Genomic DNA, 23,569 nt, shown 5'->3' on the forward strand with positions numbered 1-23,569 from the left:
ATATCAAAGCAACGCAGTGGAAGAACTAACCTGCACTGGATGTCTTCCTGTAGGGCCACCATCATGGTTAGATGCTGGTCAATTTCTGGTTGACTTGTAGACTCGCTTTCACCTCGGAGTGGGTCATGCATAAGTTTCAGCTCACTTTCCCAAGGCAAAATATAGGTATGACCATAATAAAAGCCGAGCGGGATCTTTGCCCGAGCATTTGTACTACCATATCGCCCAATAACGGTTATCTGTGAAAACAAAGTATGCTCAAGTATGTCTATATTCACAAAGACATTTAGATGATTGAAAACAGAAACCTTCACCCACCAAGGAACTCAACAATAAGCTTCCCAATAATAATGTTCTCTGTCACAAAACAGAGAACACAGTATCTCAGTTATTACAGCCAACCAACCAGTGAAACTGCTGATTGTTGGGTTCCCGAATGCTGGTCCCTCAACAAGATTACGTTGGAAAACCACCTTAATCCGGATTCTTCCAACAAACAGAATAAGACAGAAAAATTTGCTCCAAATATAGGCTTCATCTTTACCTTCATAAACCTGCAGACTGGTGGTGGTAACAAATCATGTAAAATGAGTGAATGGGTGCTGATGTCAGTGGCAACAACTAATCTTCGACCATCAACTTCTTCGCCCAAGCTCCAAATATCAATTGATAGAGAGGCCAAATCACCACAAGTGGGAATAAGAATATCTGTAAGGAGCACTGGTCTGCCAAAATCTAAAGTCACAAATCTTCTAGCACCTGAAGTTGCAAAAACATGAAGACAAATTGAATTATAACACATCAAGCTCTTGAAGGGGTTTTCCCACAAAAGAAAATTCTCACATTTCAATCCCCTTGTGATATTAAAAAGAAATTTTAACCCCTTACTTCACAATTTTACTCAGTTTTATTGCTGTTTTAGCTCCTATCATTCCTTCAGCTGTCAGTGCAAAATCCTAGGGTGTGGTCGGGGACTCTAAGCAGACACATTATTAGCCATCTAGTTTAGCGGGGTGACAATGAATACAAACAAGCGGGGATCCTGCACAGCCAAACATCAATAGTGGGTATATGTGGTTACATTATCAGAGGACAAGGTGTATACACACTTTCATCTGCCTTCTGACATTGTACTAAGACACTGACACTTTGAAAGATTAGACAGATCAGAGATGCATGAGATTACACAGAGGCATTACAGACACAGGCTGAAAGACTTTGACATGGTTACATTGTGAGTTCTGCTACATCTCACAGATATGTGCTTGCCTCCCCCTTCCCCTGGATTAATCATATCCTTGTAGTTTGTAGCCTCACTCTCTGCTCAGATCTCCTGGCAGGAAGTGATCAGTGAGTGTCTCTGAGCTCCATGCAAGGGGCGGAGCTACAGACTCAGAGCAGAGAGAAATAAAACTCAACTCCCTGATCTTACACAGAAAATCAAGATGGCGATGCGACCCGAGCCCAAGTCAGAAGTTACAGGGTCGTGTCTAGTGGCAACTGAAATTGTGTACACCAGGACTGATGACAGGTTGGAATTACAACTGTGAAATGCTGCATAACAGTGAATAAGAGAAAGTGTTATTTTGTTATGCCGAGTACATTTAACAAACTTGTCTTCGTGGGAATTCCCCTTTAAGACGTAAAAAAAAAAGTAACTTAAAAACATATCAAAATGACTAAGCAGGTCTTACCGGAATGCATTCTCTCAATAATAATTGACTGATGAGGAGGTGGCTGCAGGAAATGGGAAGCATGTGAGATAGCCAGCGCAAGGCCCGAACCCAGTTGATTCTGAAATAAAACAAGGCAAAATACTCAGGTCACAAAAATGAAATTTAGATAAAGCAAAATAATTTTAAAATAAATCTTAAATAATGTAAGTAGTCAAAATGAAATCCTAATTTGACTTCTTGAATTGGTCAAATGTGTTAATACAAAATGCCAATTATTTACCCCTCTAGATTTGATAGCGTTTTTGCTATGTCCAGCAAGAATGGCAGGAGGAGAATCAATGACAGTGCCAGGAAAGAGTTGGGCAAGCTCAGCATTGATGGCAGCTGACACAACCTCATTAGGCGGCGTGAGTGGTGGGGTCATGAAGAGCGGAGTAGTTTTTGGGGTGGGAGGGATGACATCAGATGGATGGATAAAAAACCCTGGTGCAGATACTGGGTTGGAAGGCACAGAGTTGTGAACTGGGCCCACGGCTGAGGCAGCTGCAGCAGCGGCGGCTGTGGTCTGATGCAACTTGGCTTCCAGTTTGGCTTTCTGGAAAGATATGTAAAAATAAAAAAAATTATATTAAAAAGTAGCCTGTAAAGAAAATTACATTATACAACTAAGAACAGCTTTCTAGCTTCATAACCACTGAATACACAATGATTGGCACATTGATCAGTTCCCTAGGATGTAGTGTGGAATGTGTGAACCGACCCATATTTTACTTGCTGTGGACAAACAGAAATCATGTATTAAAAACAGCATGCTAGTTTCAAATCTATCTACTATTCTGGACATCTAACCCAGTACTGCGTATGAAGAGGAGACCGGTGCTCGAAAATACACTTGAGACTGAAGCATATGGTCGAACACCGGAAACCTTTCCATACTCACTACTGTGAGTAATTTTCCATCCCGGCAACCGGAGGAGGGTGAGGTAGTTTCTTCTGAGGATACAGGCAGCCATTTATCTTATTCGGCACAGTCAATAGCATCATTTTGTGTGTAACCATATTACACTAGGATAGCCTTGTTTTTGTTAGTCTGTCTCTACCTGAAACTGGAGGGCCCAGCTTCTTGTAGCCACAGATTCTTTCCCATGTACTTATCCATCCAATATGCTGCAACTCTACACTGCCGTGTGTTTGCCTCTGCCATATTGGCAATGGCTAACCATGTGATGATGCCTGATATTTCCCCAAACAAATGTGGCCAAGACATTACTAAAATTGAGTAGTAGCCTATCTCCCTCAGTCAGATGAGAGTTGCGTGCTTCCACACCACAAGTTAGATTTTCTTTTATTAAAACCAAAATTAGTTTTGCAAAAAAAAAAAAAAAAAAAAAAAAACACACACCATAAAATACCGCAAGATACAAAATGAATAGAGATATATAAAATCGGAGGAATAAAAATCCCATGAAAGAGTAAAATCATTAGTGGAAGCACAATATATTACATTCATTGTGCAAATACATCAAAGGACTCATTTAGACTGCCATGTGCCCGCCTGGACCGGAGGTCAGAGGGGTAAGTGCACAGCACCCCTCTTCCCATCCAATGATTTGCATAATTTTATAATGCCTTGTTAAAAACAAGGGCATAAGCAGCATAAAGAAGAGCAGATCCTGCCAGATGGGGCACACACCAGTATGTCAGTGTGCTTGGTTTACAACCCTTCATCCTGGTAGTAGATGTCCTTTGATATTTTGTTTGAGTGTGTATACAATATTAAACACACTGAGTGTTGTGGGAAAAATAACAATTTGTACAACCAGCCTAAGGAGGGGCTATTCCTAGTATTACAATTTTATGACATCCAAGTGACTTGAGTGTGCTGCATCAATGGACACAGTCTGGTAGCCCTCAAAGTATTTCCAAGAGCTAGCCCCTGCCAAATCTTATATTGTAGACCTATACTAACTTTGTCCATAATGTTACTCTATTACATTGCAGAAATGTAAAAGAAAAGTAGCAAATCTACATGTAATACCTAACATTTACAGACACACTATAGAGTACGTCTAGTTTTCATTAACCCAATCATGTTTATGGGGAATTAAAAAGGAAACTAGAAGAGCTGAAGCAGTTTTGTATCTAGACTAGACTTTTGCCTATAAATAAGCTAAGCATCTATACACTTTATACACCTGACCATGCTTAACAACCAACTAAAAAATGGAAATTCAGAATAATAGAGGTTTTATGTTCCAAGTCCTGTTAGGAAAAAAGATTTTATGAGGCCAGGATAATTCCCAGACGGCATTTTCCTCTTCTGAATAACATGAAATAGGCAATGCACAGACAGTTGCCAGTATAAACTGGTACCATACACATTGGCAGTATCTTCGTGGCATGCATGTCACAGTACCCAGAAGAGACCTCTAGTAAATCTGAGTGAGCAGATGAGATGAAGGAACCCCACACACCATGCTCACCAAGTTCACACTATATAAGAGAATGATTTAAAAATACTCTTTTGGTAGGTTTGTGAAATGGAAACCTCCAGAAAACATTTCACGTAAAGACATGAGTATTTCATTGGCATTTTGAACAAGGTTCTCAGCATGTGGTGTTCAAAGTGAATGTGGGGAAACGTCCTCCCACCTGTTGCTGAAGCTTCAGAAGCTGCTGCTGTTTCTCTTGCAGTACCTGGAGCTGCTGTTCGGCTGAAGCCATTGCATGGGAGAGGGACTGTAGGGCAACCTGGGCTGCAGAGCTCAGAGCGGTCGAGGCTTCTCCCACTGTACCAGCAGACAAGCCACCCACCGCTGGGGTCACACCAAACGTGCTCACTGGCATGGGGCAAAAGAAAACACAACAATGTCAATGTCACTATTCTATTACACAAGCTTTAAAAATCATCATGGTGGATGTTCCCCAAAGCAGAAATATAGTAAAGAAGTATTCCCATCTTTAACCTAATTAAAACATCCACAGAAAAGTCCATTCATGTGGATGTGGATCTGCTACTGACATCTTGAAAATTCAAGTCCCCCACCTTGGATAGCACCAAGTGAGATAGCAAGCTCCTGGATAAAATATATGGTCCTAAAAGGAGATGCCCTTATTAACGCGGTAGATTCATTAGGAAAAACACATCAAAATGGAATGGATTCTGCTTACTCTAATCAGCATGTACAAAGTCATGTAGTAAAAACTGAAGACCATGGATATAAAACCTACCTGTACTTTTAAATGAAGACAATCATTTTTAGTGACAGATGACCATGTACCACTTAAAGGAATGTATCAAGCTTCGGACCACACAGCCTCACAGATTAAACCTTAATTGTTCTTTTTTCCAATGCTTTAAGGACATGGAACCGCCCTTACTCGGTTGTGTAGTCACATTGCCTCATTATTGGAGCAAGAATCCCGTCCCAGGCATTCAAAGTGGGTGCACTGGAATTCTTTCCTTAAGTTTTGATGACAATGTACCACATATCACAAGAACAATCAATTTGTATATAGATCTACACCATGAAACCCGATTTTGCTGGCGAGCTAGGGTTCTATGAATAAGAAATTTGTGCCAAATTATATTCAAACAATTAAGCTTGATGTCTGCAGGTTAGATATGTCTTGAGTACATCACTTTCTCCCGTGGAGGCAATTCACCTGCACATTGAGGAAGATTTATCAAACTGGTTGGCACAAAATCAATTTTTTGTCAGAAAAAAAAAACCTACCACATTAAAGGTTTAACACTTTTCTGACTATGCATGTACAATACAGTACTGTAAGAAAATATGTTTCATTGATATATTAAAAGGAAAAAAAATTGTATATACCAGTAAACGTACTTGCGTCATCCCTCTCAATTCTGGTTCCGTCACTTGTGGAAACGCAAGTAAAGTGCAAAGGTTCAACTTCTAGCAGCCCGGTGAGAGAGGTGAAGCTTCCCTCTGCAGCCGTGCTGCTGTTCACCTTTCCACTACCTGTCAGGACAGATGGGTAAAAGTTAGAGTTTACCTTTGTGACAAAGGTTTCCAGGTACGTAGAACACATAAAACTAGCAGAAGTTATATTTCTGATATGGATCAAGAAGAGTTAACCCCTTACTGCCAAAGGCACTTCTCACCTTCCTAGCCAGACCCGATATTTAGTGTCCCTATATATGGTTACAACTTTAGGAGGCTTTAACATATCCTGGGGATGAGAAAGTTTTCTCTTGATGCAATGATCATCAAGTTAATTGAAAAGTTTGGGCAATGTTTTGCATTTCTGAAAATTTTCTAAAAACTCCAAATTAACTTTGAGAAATGCTAACATAGAGCAGTTACCAAGATGTTACGAGGCTTAAAACTTTGTATGTAAATCTTAATTACTGAAGGTTCTGCACAGCCGGTAAGCGAATTCAAAATGCCCAAATAGTAAAACAACAAAAATCACCCCATTCTGAAAACTACAACAAAGTTTGTTAAACTTTTAAGCACCTCCAGGTTGTTTCACGGTCAAAAGAGAACAGAGTTGCACTAAAGACATTGAACAATTTTTGCAAGAATACATTGGGAATGTGTCATTTTGGGGCCAAAATCAATAGATTAAATGAGAAAACGCACTGTACGTTTAAAACCCAATTCTTTCAGAGTAGGCAGATACATTAAAGTTTTTTGGGGGTTTATTTTACCAACAATGCTTCACATTTATTCCACTGATTGTTAGACACCCCCAAACATATGTTTTGTTTTTTAATTCTATATTAGTCATTTCTATGAAAATGAGGCATTTTAGGGTCCGATTGCTCAGGCCACTGTACTGCAGTACTAATATTGCCGATGCAAGCTCGGTTGGTTACAGTCAGCTCCTGCCGACATCAGGCAGCCCCATGGCAGACATTAGACCTCGGTGCTGCCAGGGGAAGGATCAAAAGGACCCGGTAAGTGGCACAAAGTTGTCCGATTCGGGGGATGGGGGGTCCTGAGGAGACAGAAACCCCTTATAGACCAGTCATGCTTTGTGCTTTGGTCGCGAGTATAAGAGCAGGATCTTAGCTGTAATATCCAGGGTTAAATATGGATATACTCTTCTATATTTATATTATATACAGACACAGACTTAATTAAGGACATCTACCACCAGGATCAAGGTTTGTTAACGATGCCCCCTGTGCTCTTCTTAGCTTTCTATGTTTTTATTTATTTTTTTTTTTAAGAAAAAAAGGCTTTCAAAAGTTATGCAAATTAACCCTATGGCGCCCCTCAGGCTCATTTGCATAATTGTAATCGCTTAAAAAAAAAAAAAAAAACAACCAGGGCATAAGATGCTTAAAAGGATAGCAGATCCTACCAGAGGGGACACACCAGCATGTCAGTGTGCTTGATTAACAATCCTTGATGCTGGTGGTCCTTTAATATATCTTACAATATCCAAATACAGATTTCACCTAAAATGTGCATCATTTCAGTGTACTAAACTCATATTCAAGCTGGAAACCAATAGACAAGAAAGTTGCCAAACCTTAAAGTGTAACCGTCATTTCAAAAAACTTTTGCAATTGGATTAGTTACTCGAATCTTGCTCCTTCCTCTTGTATTCTGCAGACTTCCCCTAGATGTCTGTAATCTCACATATGTCTGATACTAAGGACACTCAGTCTTCAGAAAGAAGCTGAGACTGTGGAAAGAGACACACCCCCATCTTCCTCCCTGCACACAGCTGATTACCTCATGTCTGCAGCAGTCATGTGCTGACAGGAACATTGACTAATGTAATAACCAAACACCTACACTTATCTCTCCTCAGCTTTCCCTACACTTGTATACTGTATAAACAAATAATCCACACTGATAATCCACAAACTGCAGACCCCTCCTCCCCCCATTACCTCACACTCCACAGGAAATGGCAGGAGAGAAGAGACTCCAAGCTGTGCCCTCATGTGCTGTGCTGAAGTTTTACTTAGATAGTAAGTACATAGATAGACAGACAGATAATGTAGCTATATAGATAGATAGCTCTGGTGTCATTGGTCAGCAGCAGGCGCTTGTGATGAGGTGACAGGATGGCAGGCCCCGCCTCCATCTTGTAGTTTTTTGAGAGCTGGAAACCCTGGTTGCTATGGGCCAAAAGAGGTACTAAATGAGGACTGAGAGGCAAAATACTTTGAGGAATGATTCCCAGGGACACCTGGAGCAGAATTATGTTTTTTAGTTTTTTTTTTTTTTTTTGCTAAGAATGACGGTTACACTTCAAAAGCAATCTACACCACACACTAAGCAACCATTAAAATACAGTTTATTCAGAAGGGCCAAATACTATAAAAGGATCTTTTCAACTTTAATGGGACACCGTCACCAGCATTTGCCACTCTAAGCTACCAGCACCCTACCTCAGGGTGCTGCTAGGTTAGTGGTGATCTTTTAAATCACGTAGAATAAAAGCCGTTTGGTCAAACGCTAGGTTTGTAGACCAAAGCCTACATAATCTTTATTGCCTTTATCTTTACTTGCCTAAAAGAACATCGGAAAGGTCAATTTCATCTGACTGTATCCCAGAGCTGCTGTTATATATGTTTTTACATGAGGAGCCGCTGACTTCTAAATCAAAGAGTACTGGATCAAAAGGAGAACTGTACAGTCCATATCTAGAAATAGAAAAAAAGTGTTTATTAAGCATTGACTAATTTGGAAAAAAAAAAACTTCAAAATCATCAAAAACAGTTTTCCATGTGCTTCAGAATTAAATGTGTTACCTAGTCTGAAGAAGAGCCTCCATGGGTGTAAGCCGGTCCTGCAGCTGTCTGGATACAGCTGTAAGCAGTGACGCACAGGTTGTACTACAACCAGCCAGATCTTCATCCTTAACATAATTTAACAAAACAAAGTACCAGAAGACAGCGCCTGAAATAAAGAAAAAAAATTATCAAATTTGGATCAATGACCCAAACTGAAATTTAAAATGTAGCTATTGGACATTATACAAAGCACATACCACCAGTTGCTGCGGAGGGAAGGTAAGTCATATTTTCCAGCAAGGCTTTCAAAAGAACAAAGCCAAAGCCTTGTTGATTTGGATCACATTTTCCATTGCTACGAAGGGGGGGGGGAAAAAGGAATAGATGTTCAATAATGCATAATATAAATAAAACATTCTATGCTGATAAATTGGAGTGCAATAAAAAAAAATTGCAATACATAACTATTACGCATTTACTTTGTGCCACAGTCTGTGTATATTCTAAAAATTAAAGGGAACCCGTCAGCAGAAATTGACCAAATAAACCACTCCCAGTATGTTGTGCAGAGTTACAACTTCCAAATCAAGTTTCTTACATTCTGGAGTGTGGTGCCATAATGCAGAAGATCAACTTTCAAGAGAGATGCAAATTGCTCTCCCTTACTTAGAACATCCCGGCTTCTTTGATTGACATCACTCACCAGAATTTAGGAGTGCTGGATATAATATTCTTGAATGCAAGGTGTATATCACAGCAGAGAGGGCATATGGAGGTGGGGATAGCTGGACTTCAGTACTAAACTCTGACTTTATACATCTAATTTTCTTCAGGTTGATTTTCTGGATGCTGCCACCACAATGGACCATGAAAGAAACATGATCCCAAAGGTGTTAATCTGCTTGACAGCATAGTGGTAACCGTTTATTAGGTGAATTTTTACTGACTGGTTCCCTTTAACTTGCTGATCCTTCTTGAAGATGTTAAATTAAATGTTACATACTGATAAACCATGCCAAAATCCTTTTGTCTAGAAGCTGGCGGCCTAACAACTATTATTAATACTATTCAATCAATATAATACATAATTCCCTAAATATTTTTACTAATGGCCAGATAGAGAACTTTATGAAGGAATCTTAAAGGGTACACAGTGTGTATTATGCATGAAATATGGAAATGTGAACATATCCAATATATCTGGGACCAGGTTAGGAACCATAGGTCTTCTGTCTGGCGTTTGTTAAAATTTCATGTAAAAGGAAGAAAACTTCAATTCATCATTTTCCATTACAATACACAGATACACAGACTTACACACTACTTTACTGGTAGTTAAACTGTGCATGATGAAATATTGATTTATCAGATCAGTGCATGTGGGACAGTACTTTGTTAGATATGAGAAAACTTCATGTCCGCGTTCTGCCACCTGACATGACATAATACCGGACTGGGGGCCAAACAGTCAATCCAGCAAATTAACTCCACCTGGCCATTCATAGCCATTGCTAAGGGAGGTCATTTGCTGTATTGGCCATTTGATTGCCAATCCGGAACTACGCCTGGGTCAGGCGACCAAACCACTGAACTCTGCTCATCTCTACTATTGTCAGAGTAGTGGGGACAGAGCAGATTGGTTGGAAACGTTGAGACATAAAGAGAAACAAAATAGTTGAACTGGTGACACCAAATCGCCTCACACAATGGTACAACACTGATAATTTAACCCCTTAACGCCGAAGCCACTTTTCACCTTCCTGACATGGCCCATTTTTTTAAATCTGCCCTGTGTCACTATAAATGGTTATAACTTTGAAACGCTTTAACATATCCAAGTGATTTTAAAATTGTTTTCTCGTGACATTCTGTACTTCATGTTAGTTGAAAAATTTTGGTGGTATGTTTTGCATTTATTTATGAGAAAATCAGATATTTGGTGAAAAGTTAGTAAAATTCTCGATTTTCGAACTTCAACTTCTACTTTTTCCACATAACAGCAAAAAAAACGTAATAACTAACATTCACCGAATGTCTTTATGTGGACATGGTTTTTTATGTATACTTATATTTCTAGGATGTTATGGGGCTTTGAAAGTTAGGTGCGATTTTTCATAAAAACGCAAAATCCTGCTATTGAGGGACCTGCTCAGATTTCAAGTCACTTTGAGAGGCCTAAATAAAAGTAAAACCCCATAAATTACCCCATTATAGAAACTACACCCCTCAACGAATGTAGAAAAACTTTTATGAAGTTTGTTAACCCTTTAATTGTTTTACAGGGGTTAAAACAAAATCGGATACAATTTTGAAAGTAAATTTTTTTGGGCTAAATTAATGAGTTTTTCAAAAAAATGTACAAATTCTCAGTGGATAAAATACCAAAACGCTCCACAAAATGTGATACCCAATCCCTCCCGTGTATAACAACACCCCATATGTGGTGGTAACCTGCTGTATGGGCACACGCCAGGGCATCGACGGGAAGCTGCGCCATTCAGAGCAGATTATGCATAGTCACTTTATATTGGCTATACAATCTTTATTTTTTTGTCAATTTGGACATATAAGGGCTTATTTTTTGCAACATAAGATGCACTTTACAAATATTTCGTTTTAGTGGGTCATTAGCTTTTTAGTTCGATTTTAGTCCAATGCTTGTGAAATGTCAGCATGACCGCGGCGTGTTAGAAGTTAACGCCCACGATTGTAGAAATCTCCAATCGCGGGTGTTAGAGGCAGGTGTCGGCTTTAATATATAATCGACACCTGCAGCTTCTGGCTCCGTTCAGGAGCCGGGGCCAGAATTTTGACGTAATACTACTGCATTTTGCAGGAACGCACCTCCCGCTATGCAGTAATATTATGTCAAATGTTGGGAATGGTGTTAAAAAGCTCCTTGGGAGTTCCTAAACTACGATCAGGTTGATCTTCAAACTCTGAAGTGTCTCTCTGAAGAGCGCTCCTACTTTCAATATCTTACCAATCTGATTAAACAGAGACCAGAAGTGACAGGAATTAACATTTTTACAGCCTAGCCATATAAATTCTCATTCTGGGACTAGCCCTTTAACAGGGTGATATCTCTCTACGAACTTAAAGATGCATTTAGAGGCACACTGAGGAGAACACTTTATAGAACTCCAGAATTGTAGCCGACATGGTGTTGCAAATTCTATGGTGAGATGCCATAAGCAGCTAGCACAAACAGAGAAGGCAACTAGTTTAACCCCTTAATGACCGCCGTATCGGCTTTTTACGGCGGTCATTAAGGGTACGCCTTTCTACGGCGGCGCGTCAGAAGATGATTTCGGGACACCGGTGTGCTTACCGGGGGATCCGATCCCTCCTGCCGCTGCCCCAGGTCCCGACGAGTGACCCGGGGCTGTCGGCTCCTCTCTGTGCCGGGTTCTGCCTTCCTGGCAGGACCCGGCTGTAAGTAACTGAGCATGCGCGACATGCTCAGTTACTTACACTATACACTGCAATACAAGTGTATTGCAGTGTAAAGGCTTGAATAAGCGATCGGATAATCGCTTATTCAAGCCAAGAAGTAGAAAATGTATAAAAGTTTAAAAAAAAAAAAAAAAAAAATTTTATAATATAATTAAATAAATAAAATAAAAGTCCCATAATCTCGAAAAACTTCCCATAATATACAATTTTTCATCAAACACCATCACAAAAAATGTTCTAAAAAGTGATCAAAAAAAGTTACGTTCCCTAATATGATACGACTGAAAAGAACAACTGTTTTCGCAAAAAATAAGCCCTCAACCAGAAAAATACAGAAGTTATGGCCCTGAAAATTTGTCAATAGTAAAAACAATGCGATTTTCTCCAATATTGGTTTTGCTCAGGAAAATTGAGCAAAAATAAGAAAAATTATATAAATGAGGTGTCACCGCAATCGTAGTGAACCAGAGAATAAAATATTATTTTTACGTTACGTTGAGCGGGGGAAAAACATGCTAACAATCCAAAATAAAAATTGATGATTTTGTTTGTGTCCCCCTTGAAATAGTTAATAAAATCTCATGAATAAGCTTTAGACTCCCAAAATAAATTATCTATACATTGTATATCATCCCGTAAATAATAAGACCTCATATGTTTGCATTACCAAAATAAATTAAAATGTATAGGTCGTACAATGTGACAATACAAATCTGCTGTGAATGGCGCCTCCATTCATTCTATACTCGGCTGTGCGCCCGTACAGCAGTCACCACCACATATGTGGTATCAGTACACTCGGGAGGAATTGGGCATCAAGCGTTGCAGTGCGTTTCATCATTTAATTTATTCTGAAAATGTCAGTTTGGCCTAAATGAATGTATTTTCCAAAAAAATTCTATAGTTTCTAAATCGCAGGTCCATATTTTTTAACCCATGTGAAACACTTAAAGGGTTAATAGACTTAATAGAAGTTGTTTTACATATGTTGAGGGGTGAAGTTTTTAGAGTGGGGTAATTTATGGGGTTTTACTATTATTTAGGCCTCTCAAAGTCACTTGAAAGCTGAGGTTTCCCTCAAAATGTGAGTTTTGGCAATTTTCATGAAAATAAGAAAAATCCCACCTAAAGTTCTGCGCCTCATAACATCCTAGAAAAATGACCGGAAGGATAAAATATCATCCCAACATAAAGCAGATATTCTGTAAATGTTAATTATCAAACTTTTTGGGTAGTTTTACATCTTGTCTGGAAACCAGAAGATTTCAAACTTGGAAAATGAAGAATTTTTACAAACTTTTGCCAAATTTTCACTTTTTTTCAGAACGAAACGCAAAACGTATCACTTAAATTTTATAACTAACATGAAGTACAATGTGTCACGAGAAAACATTCCCAAAATCAACCGGATATGTTAAAGCGTTCCGAAGTTATAACCAATTATCGTGAGACATGTCAGATTTGAAAAATCGAGTCTGGTCATTGAGCTGAAAACTAGTGTCGGTGATAAGGGGTTAAAAGAACACAAAAAGACATGATTGCGATAATACCGAGTGTTTGTATACAAACCTTATGCATAGAGCTAGGAAGCGAGCGCATTTATGGGCAATACTTCTTCCAGCTTCAAAAAAACATGTGCGCACAATGTCGGACAGACACCTTCTGGTCTTAGACAACAGGCTCTCTTTGCCTTCACGTAAACTTGAAATTAAAAAGGAGATTGTTACTAGACTGATTTGGCAAGCTCTGTGAAGCTGCAGAATCTGTGTGTGCTATATTATGGAATTATTATTACTATAAAGAAAAGGAAAGGGTAAGAACCCTTACATCAGCCTACGGATTTTTTAAAAATATTTTAGTGGAGAAAAACTACTGTTAAATATGCTAAGGCTACACCACTTAAAAAGCTCTTAGAATACTTTGTTGTCCCCATAAATACTGTAGTGTAACGTTGACCTTTTCTCCAATATTTTTATTTATTCAGTGAGTAAAAGCCAAAAAATATGAGGGTATTTACTAATACTACTACTGGTTTTGCAATACAAAAAGAAAATACTGCAAAAGAAAAAACATACACTATCATGTTAAAATGACCAAATGCAAACAGTTGCCATAAATCAAAGAGTTTGGTCAGAGTTGTAAATTGTATGCAACATTTCTTATGCAAGCATTTCTAAATACAGAATAGATATAGTTTACAATATGATAGCCTGCAGCTTGAAGTACCTTCCCGGGCCATTAGAATGTACACCGGCCAACCAGCAAAGAATATCCAGGACCAAACTCTGCGCATGTTCTGTAGCTAACCCATCAGCTGCCTTCTTACAGAGGGTGTTCAAAAGCTTCTCATGAAAGTCTGAGAACTGCAGCATGGCACATCGCTGGACCCTAAGGCAAGAACATTGAAGAAAAAAAAAAATTCACCACAGAACATATCCTCCATAGCGTGATGGAACCACAGCCACCATAAGGACAGGCTTTCTAACACCCTCCATCTCTTCCCCAGCCTATATTAATATAAATTAAAGGGAACCGGTCACCAAGAACACTCAAGATAAACCTTTCTAGAATTCCCTCTTATGTGAAATCTGTTTACCTATAAAAAAAGGGCTTCAAAAGTCACATGAAAATGAGCAGAGTCATTTTCCTGGAAATGGGAGTTGCAGATAAAGCATGGTTCTATATAGTGTAGAAGTGTCATCTAAAGAGTTATCTGCAGGTGAAAAGGAGGTGAGAGGAGTCCTTTTTAAAAAGGCAGACAGAAAACCAGGTGAGATTTCACACAAGGGAATTCAACAAAGGATATTTCATACTCTACCTGAGGGGGCTACTAGTTTAATGGAGTAAAATCTGCTGGACAGTGAGATCTTGTGAATTAGCTGCTGGAGTGTAAAAGATCCCCTGCTGACCAATCAGCATCAAATTAGAACCGAACTGAACAAACCTTTCTTTTGGGATACAGGTTTTCTTGAAGCGCCGTATCGTGACCGACACTTCCTGGAGAAGGTCACACCCTCGGAGGTTATCAATTTTCCGGGATGTAGTGCTGGTATCAAGTTTTGATGTTGACTTATCCTTTAAAATAAAAGGGCAAAAGGAAGAAAAATAAAATCACTTTGGTTAACTGGAAAACCAACATTAGCCACGGTAAGGTTATGTTCACATCACGTTTTTGTCTACATCGTGAAGTAAATAAAGATTCAGTGCAGCTTTTGACTTCCATTGATCAAATGTAATGCAAAAATAACTACACTGATCCGTAGACAAAATGGCTGTCTACAACACCAATCTTTTTTATTTTAAAAACAAAAATAAACAAGCACTCAAGAGGTTTAATATAACCATTATAGAATTCCCTTTCATGTAAAAAAAAATCTCCCCACTATAATTCACATATTTTTAGGACCCATTTGAATAAGCAAATATGTAACTAGTTGATTAAAATTTTGCTCCCCTTAGCAAAAAAAAAAAAAAAAAAAGGTTGTGGTCATACACTATGATGGAGAATTAAAACACTAAAGGCCCCTTAATGAGTCCATTCATTGGAGCAGACACAGTACAGAAGATGGCCACTGGTCACATGCCCACATCATATGTCCTGCACCTGTCTGGGCAGGTCATGTGATCACTACTGTTTGGCTGTAGTCTGTTGCTTGCAGTGCATCCAGTATGGCCACTGTTGTGGCAGAACTCATCAGTGTGAGATAATGTGCAGTGATGCAGTTACACATTATTATGTTAACAGACCAGGTCAGTTTGTAAGATCATAACTGGGAGCAGAGCATAAGAGGGAGGAACTGTAAGGAGAGCTGTGGGATCATGAGAGTTGTGATATCCTGTGGTGCCCATCTTTGAGGTGACTCAGACAACTTTAGAAAGCCCATAAAATTTTGTCAAGCATAAAAGCGAAACTATTAAAGCTCCATTTTGTGATTAATTACTTGAGTTTTGTTTTATTCATTTATGTAAAGTATTTTGGGTTTTGGTAGGATGTTCACATTCCGGGATACCCTTTTAAGGTCCCTACTAGGTTCTGAGCCAGCCTATGGCAAAAGGTGACATTTTCATTAGACTTTGGTAAAGTTTTTTTAATTTCACAATAAAAACAAATGAGATTTCACCAAGAGGGAATCCTAGAAAGGATACACCATAACCCACCTGAGGGTAGGTGGCCCCGTTTAATGAAATAATTTTCAACTGCTTTTGCATATATAGTCAAGTGTAGACACCCAAAATGTACAAAGTAGTATTAAAAAGCGATATATGTTATAGTCCAATACCTTGCCTGGCACGACCTTAGCCAATAATGAAGCAAGAGAGTGCCCCTTCACACTCTGGGGTTTTAAAGAGGGCATCCTTACAACTGGTCTGGTTCCACCATTGCAAGGGTCTTCTGACCCTCGGTCATTCACAGCCTTCACGTGAATTAAAAAGGAACGATACTTGCCCCCAGCCATACCTACATATAAAATATACTGTTCAGTACAGAGCAAATTGATGAAAGATGACATAAACATTATATACATTTATAAACGGCCATGGTTTTCGACAAGCCTTAGCATATGTGGGTAAAGTTATTGCAGTCCTACCTTTTACCAGCTTAGGACTTGTCAAGGTCAACATTCCTGCATGTCCCGAAAGATCAAGACCACTAGCGAGCCACACAGGACCACATAAAATGTCTTCTTTGTGTTCTTCTAAAAATGGGCATAACCTTGAGCCTGAATCAGAAAAAAAAAAAAAAGTATTTATATTAAAGTTAAAAATACATACAAACTACTTTATGAAACACGAAAGTGTTAAAAAATGGATGCACAAAATAATTCTATTATTGCAAAAACTTTCAAAAGACTGAACATAAAAGTGGTAGCAGAAAATAACCAGCCATGACGGGAGTTGCCTGTGATGTAGATATCACCCAGCTCTACACCTTGGAAACAGTCATCTTCTGCTAAGTGTCTATGGTTTGTGACAATTCCCTGGTCAAGTTTCAAGACTCCAATAGGTATTACACTGACTTAGGCCTCTTGCACACTAGCGTTGCGTTTCACGTCAGGGTGCAATGCGTGAAAAACTGACGTTTTTGCTGCGTTATTGTTTCATTTTTGTTCGCGTTTTTTTGCGTTTTCGGTGCGTTTTTCACGCACGTTTTTTAAGTCAATGGGACTTTTTCAAAGGGACCAAGGTTCGGGAATAAAATGTTTTATTTAATTGAAAAATAATGTCTTCTGATAAGTTGCAAACATCTGCGATCTATTCTTCTCTGTTGCGCGCGTATATTATCTCCCGACAAGTTAGCAGATGTGAAGAACATTGAAGAATAGAATAAAACCAGTGAACACAGTGAAAACAGTGACCACAGGATCATTTAAGAGAAAAACACAGTGCAGAACACAGTGCAGAATAGATTACAGATGTTCGGCACATCTGCTTACTTGTCGGGAGATACGCGCGGAGCGGTGCGAACAAAATAGCATGTGAAGAACAATATATATGTGTGTAAAGAACACATTGCAGATGTTTCCATACATCTGCAATGTCTTCTTCACACATATATATTGTTCTTCACATGCTATTTTGTTCGCACCGCTCCGCACGTATCTCCCGACAAGTAAGCAGATGTGCCGAACATCTGTAATCTATTCTGCACTGTGTTCTGCACTGTGTTTTTCTCTTAAATGATCCTGTGGTCACTGTTTTCACTGTGTTCACTGGTTTTATTCTATTCTTCACTGTTCTTCATTGTGTTTTTTTAATTAAATGATCGTTCGCGAGCAGGGGAAATACTGTTATTCTGGTCACCTAGCAACCCTTACGTTTAAAACGCATTGCACTCGCATTGCACTTGCAATGATTGCGAGTGCAATGCGTTCTTGATGCATCTCCATAGACTTGAATGGGGCGTGAAAATTGCGCGTGACTCGCAAAAATAGAGCATGCTGCGATTTTGACGCGCGTGCAAACGAACGCAAGCATGCGCGTGCAAAACAACGCAAATGAAGAAAGACCCATTGAATACAATGGGACAGAGTGCAATGCAAGTTCTGCGCGTCAAATGCACGCGCAGAACTCGCGCGTGAAAAACGCCAGTGGAGAAGGGGCCTTACTGTTTAGCTACAGATAGAAGAACTTCTATCATCGAGAGCTGCACTAACGCCTGTGTTCACACGAACTTTAACTGCGTATACATGCAAAACGTGGGTCTCGTTCCCTATTGCACTACCGAGACTCAGACGTTACTGGGTATACTTGAGCAGAGGCTAAATAGTTGAAGACATGACGGGAAGCAAGACTTCAGAGGCTACAGGGCGCTAGCCTTAGCGCTTGGCTGGAGCAATAACCTCATTTACATACAAAAGAAAGTTATATAGAAAAGATAAAAGTAAAGACAGTGTAGGGCTTAGAAGGGACAAAGAAATCTACCGTCAGGAATAACTCAGTGTATTCCTGATGTAGGTTTCCTTTAAATGACCTATTGTATTATGCAGTTCTCAAAAGACTAATATTCTTTTCCCAACCAGAGTATGAAACTCAGGTTCATGGACCGACTGATAGAAATACTTACACTGCGAATCCTCCACATCCATGTTCTGCATGTCGTCATTCAGATCCACCAGAGTAGGCTTTCCATTTCTCTGCACTTCAACATTGAAGGCTTGGGACAGAGGAAAGGATATGTGTCTATCAACTGGCGTCTCTAGAATGGGAAGAAAACAAATAATATTTTGTAGAGTTCCACAAACATGTGCTCTCTCTGTGCAATGGAATAAAAAGGCCTATCAGCAAATGACCACATTAACAGATTTATTTTAAAACGGGAATAGTTCTCATACTACAGACAGACCCAGGCAAGGTGATCTGGGAGAACCCAGGCTTCAGTAGAAAGCCTTCCACTCTGCTCGGTACAATGTCCTACATCTTAGACAGTGCCTCGAGACCTATCAATATTTAAGATAAAAGATACCCCAAGGGCTCTATCACGCATTTTCTAATCAGTAGTTTTTCACCTAAGCCATTTTGGTTTATGAACACAAAGATTGGTTCAAGAAGTTATCTGAAAAATCACTGAAGCCAGGAAGAGAAAAGCACTCTATTCAATCTGCTTTCTCGCACTTCTGTCTCATCCCCCCCCGAGAAATTTTACTGATGAGTGGGGAAAAAAAAACTGAAGCAGCTCACTGAAAAGAATGGGTCAGCAAGGCATCCATGAGAAATTACCAAAACCAGGAAGAGAAAACATAAGCAAAAATGGCTTGAGTGAAAGAAAAAAAAAAACTCAGACACACAATAACACCATGAATCAAACCTAACCCAGCTCATTAAGTTGGAGGACACCAGGTGCCAATACTAGATAAAACGTAGCAACCTATTGGTCTCCGGTGAAGACCACTTAAAATAGCAGTGCGATGGGTGTGCATATTAACAGCAAGTATACAGACTCCATCAACCGCTTCCTCTTCTGCATCCTTACTGAGGGCAATAGAAACCAGTCACTACTCAAACCTTCAGAAATGCCCCATGAGAAATCTCTCAACATGCACACTCAGCTACTCTGAGCTTGTAAGGGGCCAGGGGAGTAACTAGTCAGCCAGGATAGGTAGCTTATTTTTATGGCGAATTGTAAGCCACGCAAATAAATTACAAACAAAAAAGGTAAAAAAGAAATTCAATGAAAATGTATTACAAAAATAAGCAAGGTAAACCATTTATTTACGCTCTTACATTTGAGAATGTATGGAATTATGTAAAACACGAAACCTGTGGTCTGTTTAAACCTGTGAATCTGCGCAGGTTATCAAGGGTTTGATAATATGGCAAGACTTCAAGATTAAATGGGTGGTCATAAGGTTGAAAAACGTGGCTGCTTTCATCAAAAACAACTCCTCATCTCGCCACGGGTAGAGCACGGTACTGCAACTATGCTTCATTGATATCTATACAGCTGAGCTGCAACTCTCTATAACGCAGCCTTTTATTGTTAGATTTTAGAAGGTGGAGAGAGAAACTATAACTTCTCCATTTTTCCCATGTCGAGAGCTGTATGAGGGCTTAGTTCTGTGTAACAAATTGTATCCTTAGTCAATGTATTTATTATTCCATGCCTTTTACTGGGATGCTAGAAAAAAAATCCAAATGTGGGGAAAATAGATGAAAAAACACATTTGCGCCATTTTCTTGCGTGTACAGTTTTTACAATTTTCACATTGTGCTCCAACCACCACCGCTACTTTATTTATTTGGATCAGTACAATCACAGGGATACTAAATTTATTCAAGTTTTTATGTATTTTAATACATTGTAAAAAATTGAAACCTTGTGTATGAAAATTTTTTTTTTTCCTTCAATTCGCCATCTCCTGCAGTCACTAAATTTTTCATATTTCGGTACACGGAGTTGTGTAGGGCATCGTTTTTATATTACTACCATTTTGAGGACTGCATGAACTTTTCATCATGTGTTCAATTTTTTACATCTTGCAAAAGACCTTCTGGACATTTTTCGTTATGAGGTTAAACTCCAGTTTATTAAAATATAATAATGGTTATAACCGGACAGTTTGGGACACTGATACCTTACATGTTTAGGATTTTACTTGTTTATTTTTATATCAGTAATCGGGAAAGTGGGGAAATTAGAATTTTTACGGGGAACGATGATCAAACAAAGATGGTGGCAATCAATAGGCAAAAAAACCCATGTCTCTATGAAGAGGGCTTATGGAGAGAGACAATACAGGTGGTCCCCTATTTAAGAACACTCGACTTACATACGACCCCTAGTTACAACCGGACCTCTGGATATTGATAATTTATTGTACTTTAGTCCTAGGCTACAATAAACAGCTATAACAGTTATCAAAGGTGTCTGTAATTAAGCTTAAATGTTAATCCTGATTCTTATTTCTGGCTGGGATTACAATGATAAAATATACAGTTCCGACTTGCATACAAATTCAACTGAAGAACAAACCTACAGACCCGATCTGGTATGTAACCCGGGGACTGCCTGTAGTCAATAAGCTCTGGAGCAGCAAGTATCAAACATTTTATGTTACTATTGTCCCCACGTGATGTATAGAGTACGAACTGATACTTCAGTCCTTGCCTCAGGTACAAATGTGACACCTGTAATCATACCCAGCCTCGGTCAGCATACAGGGGCTCAGTGGTGAAGATAAATCAACAGAGTGCTCCCACTACAGGCTTTGGTCTATGTTATAGCAGAGCATGTTGTTGATATGACAGCACAGTGAACCAGTGCCTATGACGTGAGGTGCCACCCTGGAGCACAGGTAAGGAATAAGGCAAGTATTTTTACACCAACAGGGCCCAATGGTAAAATTATGTTCAATCAAGGAAACCCCTTTTAAAGGGAGTCTAACAGATAGTGAACCAGCTCACAAGTAAAACACCATTAGGTTGTGATCCAGATAGCAGTAATCTGTAGTTTTAGAGAAAATAAGTGTCTTTTTGTGCTCATACAGTGGGTTACATCCTCATGTTGGGCCCTTTCCCCTCTTTGTACAATAACCACTGTTTGCATGGATTTGATAATGCATTGGAACTGCCATCCTTTATGCAAGAATTTATTAAAACTGGCAGACCGAGGACTGATCCTTGCATAAACTGCTCCCCTATAGAACGTTATATGTATTTTTTTGGGAGGAGTGTTACGCATACTGAAGTGACATCAAGGTATTGATGAAACCCTATTTACCGTCCTAGTAACTGGGCTTCTGTACATAAATGCATCCTCGACAAGCTCTTTCATCCCACAACTTTGAGAAGGATGTATACACATAAATGGAAAAAGGTTAGGAATTATGAACTTTACCATTCACTTTAGCTAATCCTGGTGCTTTGTTCTTCAACAACGTCACTTGGATTTGTGGTATGTTGGTGATGTTGGAGTTCAGTAAAAACTTGAAGTCAACGTGTCCCACCATACAGGCTTTTGGCAAGACCAGTTCAAAGACATGTTCATCCCAACTAGTGCTGAGGACAAAAGAAAAACTAAATGTAAACAGAAAAGTATAACAAAAATGCAATGACATGGTAAAACCCAAAATAATTAACCTGTCATTATTATTATTATACAGCCTCACGTCATTTAACCCTCCTGCCATCAGAACGTCAGGGCTCAGATCACACAATAAGGTGGTCACACGACTGTCCCCATTTTTAGTCTTCGTAAGTCTGTGGATGCGTAACCCAGGACTTTAATTATATTATCCAGAAACATTTCTGTTACTGGCTGGTAAAAGACAAAGTGTGAGCAGAAATACAAATGAATCTGGATTAGAAAATTGAGGGATACATGTTAAAGGGGTATTCCCACGAAGACAATTTTCTTAAATATACTCAGGATAACAAAATAAGACAGACATTCTCCAATTCACGGTTAACAAAAATACAGCATTTCACAGATATAATTCCACTATGTTTCTATCAGTACTGCTGTCCACAATTTCAGTTGTCACTAGATCCGACCCTGTAACTTCTGACTTGGGGTCAGAGCAGCCATCATGGATTCCTGTGTGATGGCGTGCAGCTGAGATTTCTCTCTCTCTCATTCAAACTATGTGCTGCCCACTGGCAAATGTTATGCAGGTTAAAATGATGTTCATAATTTTGTCCATTATGAACATAGGTTTGTTTGCAGGCGCCATCTAATGGCCAAAGTTAATAATTACTTACATTCTGTTTTCCCCACCCACCAGCAGATACAAAGGATTGTGGGTAGGAGAAGGGCAGTTCTCCTATAAAAGACCTATATTCATCCATCTTAACCCTTGTTGTAGTATAGCCGGTAAGGAGACTGTCTATAAGAATCTCTAGCTACTAGCAGTTATAGGGCCACTCTGTGCAATAACAGATCTATACATTACACTTCTTATAACAAAGGTTATACAAATAGGCCAAACCTCATGGTCGTACATGTTTGGTCCCAGACTGTATACGTATCAGCTTGTTTCCTGCTATATGCTAATCTTATGTATGGAACATGCTCCTGTTATTTTATTCTACTATTCTAATAGCTTGTACATTCCTGTTTATCTTCAGTTTCACCCTAATACTACATCAGTTTAATAAAGCTAAGGACTTTCACCCAGTCGTTTAACTGCCTGTCAAGCTCCGCATAGACCCCGGGGGTACGTGAAGTGGGGGTAGGATATTCTAGAAGCACATTTGTGGTTTCCCCAAATCTAATATTTTTTCTTCGTTTGCCTTCTTGGACAATACTAGAATTATGTAATGACAACTGTTATAACACATACCAATTAGTCCAGAGACGAGTATATTTTGGGCTGCTGAGGATCCTTACATTTTTCCCCATTAAGTCATTTTTTCTTAAAAGTCAGATGAGGAAGAATCTCCCAGCATTTATAGACACTGCAATCCTTTATGAAAACCTTATAAAAGGCAGTCCCTGCCTTAAAAACACTGGGCTTGTAGATTATATATAAATATTGTAAACTGTTAATTGTCAAGGGTGTTTGCAATAATATTTTGTTTTTAATCCCCATTTCGATGAGAACCCCATTTTGAAAAACAATTGTCATATGGACAAAAAAAAAAAAAATTAAATTTGTAGTCAAAATAAATATCTGTTCTCACTTGCAATCAAATTCAATTTAAAGCTATAGAACCTTCATGTACCTAACGCAGCAGCTGTATATAAAATATATCATAAAGAGACCAAAATAATGCC

The 23,569-nt window shown here is 39.0% G+C and overlaps 1 protein-coding gene across 7 annotated transcripts in view; it reads right to left on the reverse strand.

Annotated features, from left to right (window-relative positions):
• The window catches only part of BIRC6 (baculoviral IAP repeat containing 6), a 168,878-nt gene that overhangs the window by 102,699 nt on the left and 42,610 nt on the right, over positions 1–23,569 (reverse strand). For 3 of the 7 annotated variants that reach the window (XM_072140850.1, XM_072140852.1, XM_072140847.1), the window contains exons 13-28: positions 21,692–21,852; positions 18,422–18,553; positions 16,446–16,577; positions 16,137–16,315; positions 14,801–14,931; positions 14,083–14,244; positions 13,426–13,557; positions 8,658–8,755; positions 8,419–8,566; positions 8,177–8,310; positions 5,516–5,662; positions 4,329–4,516; positions 1,957–2,271; positions 1,695–1,794; positions 545–759; positions 31–239 (exon numbers count right to left, since the gene is read on the reverse strand). In XM_072140850.1, the coding sequence (XP_071996951.1) occupies positions 31–239; positions 545–759; positions 1,695–1,794; positions 1,957–2,271; positions 4,329–4,516; positions 5,516–5,662; positions 8,177–8,310; positions 8,419–8,566; positions 8,658–8,755; positions 13,426–13,557; positions 14,083–14,244; positions 14,801–14,931; positions 16,137–16,315; positions 16,446–16,577; positions 18,422–18,553; positions 21,692–21,852 (2,583 nt within the window). Of the gene's footprint in view, positions 1–30; positions 240–544; positions 760–1,694; positions 1,795–1,956; positions 2,272–4,328; positions 4,517–5,515; positions 5,663–8,172; positions 8,311–8,418; positions 8,567–8,657; positions 8,756–13,425; positions 13,558–14,082; positions 14,245–14,800; positions 14,932–16,136; positions 16,316–16,445; positions 16,578–18,421; positions 18,554–21,691; positions 21,853–23,569 lie in introns of all 7 variants that reach the window. The other 4 variants (XM_072140848.1, XM_072140851.1, XM_072140849.1 and 1 more) reach the window with 4 other exon arrangements.

Source organism: Engystomops pustulosus, chromosome 3 (genome assembly GCF_040894005.1).
Source record: "Engystomops pustulosus chromosome 3, aEngPut4.maternal, whole genome shotgun sequence".
NCBI classification, from domain to species: domain Eukaryota; kingdom Metazoa; phylum Chordata; class Amphibia; order Anura; family Leptodactylidae; genus Engystomops; species Engystomops pustulosus.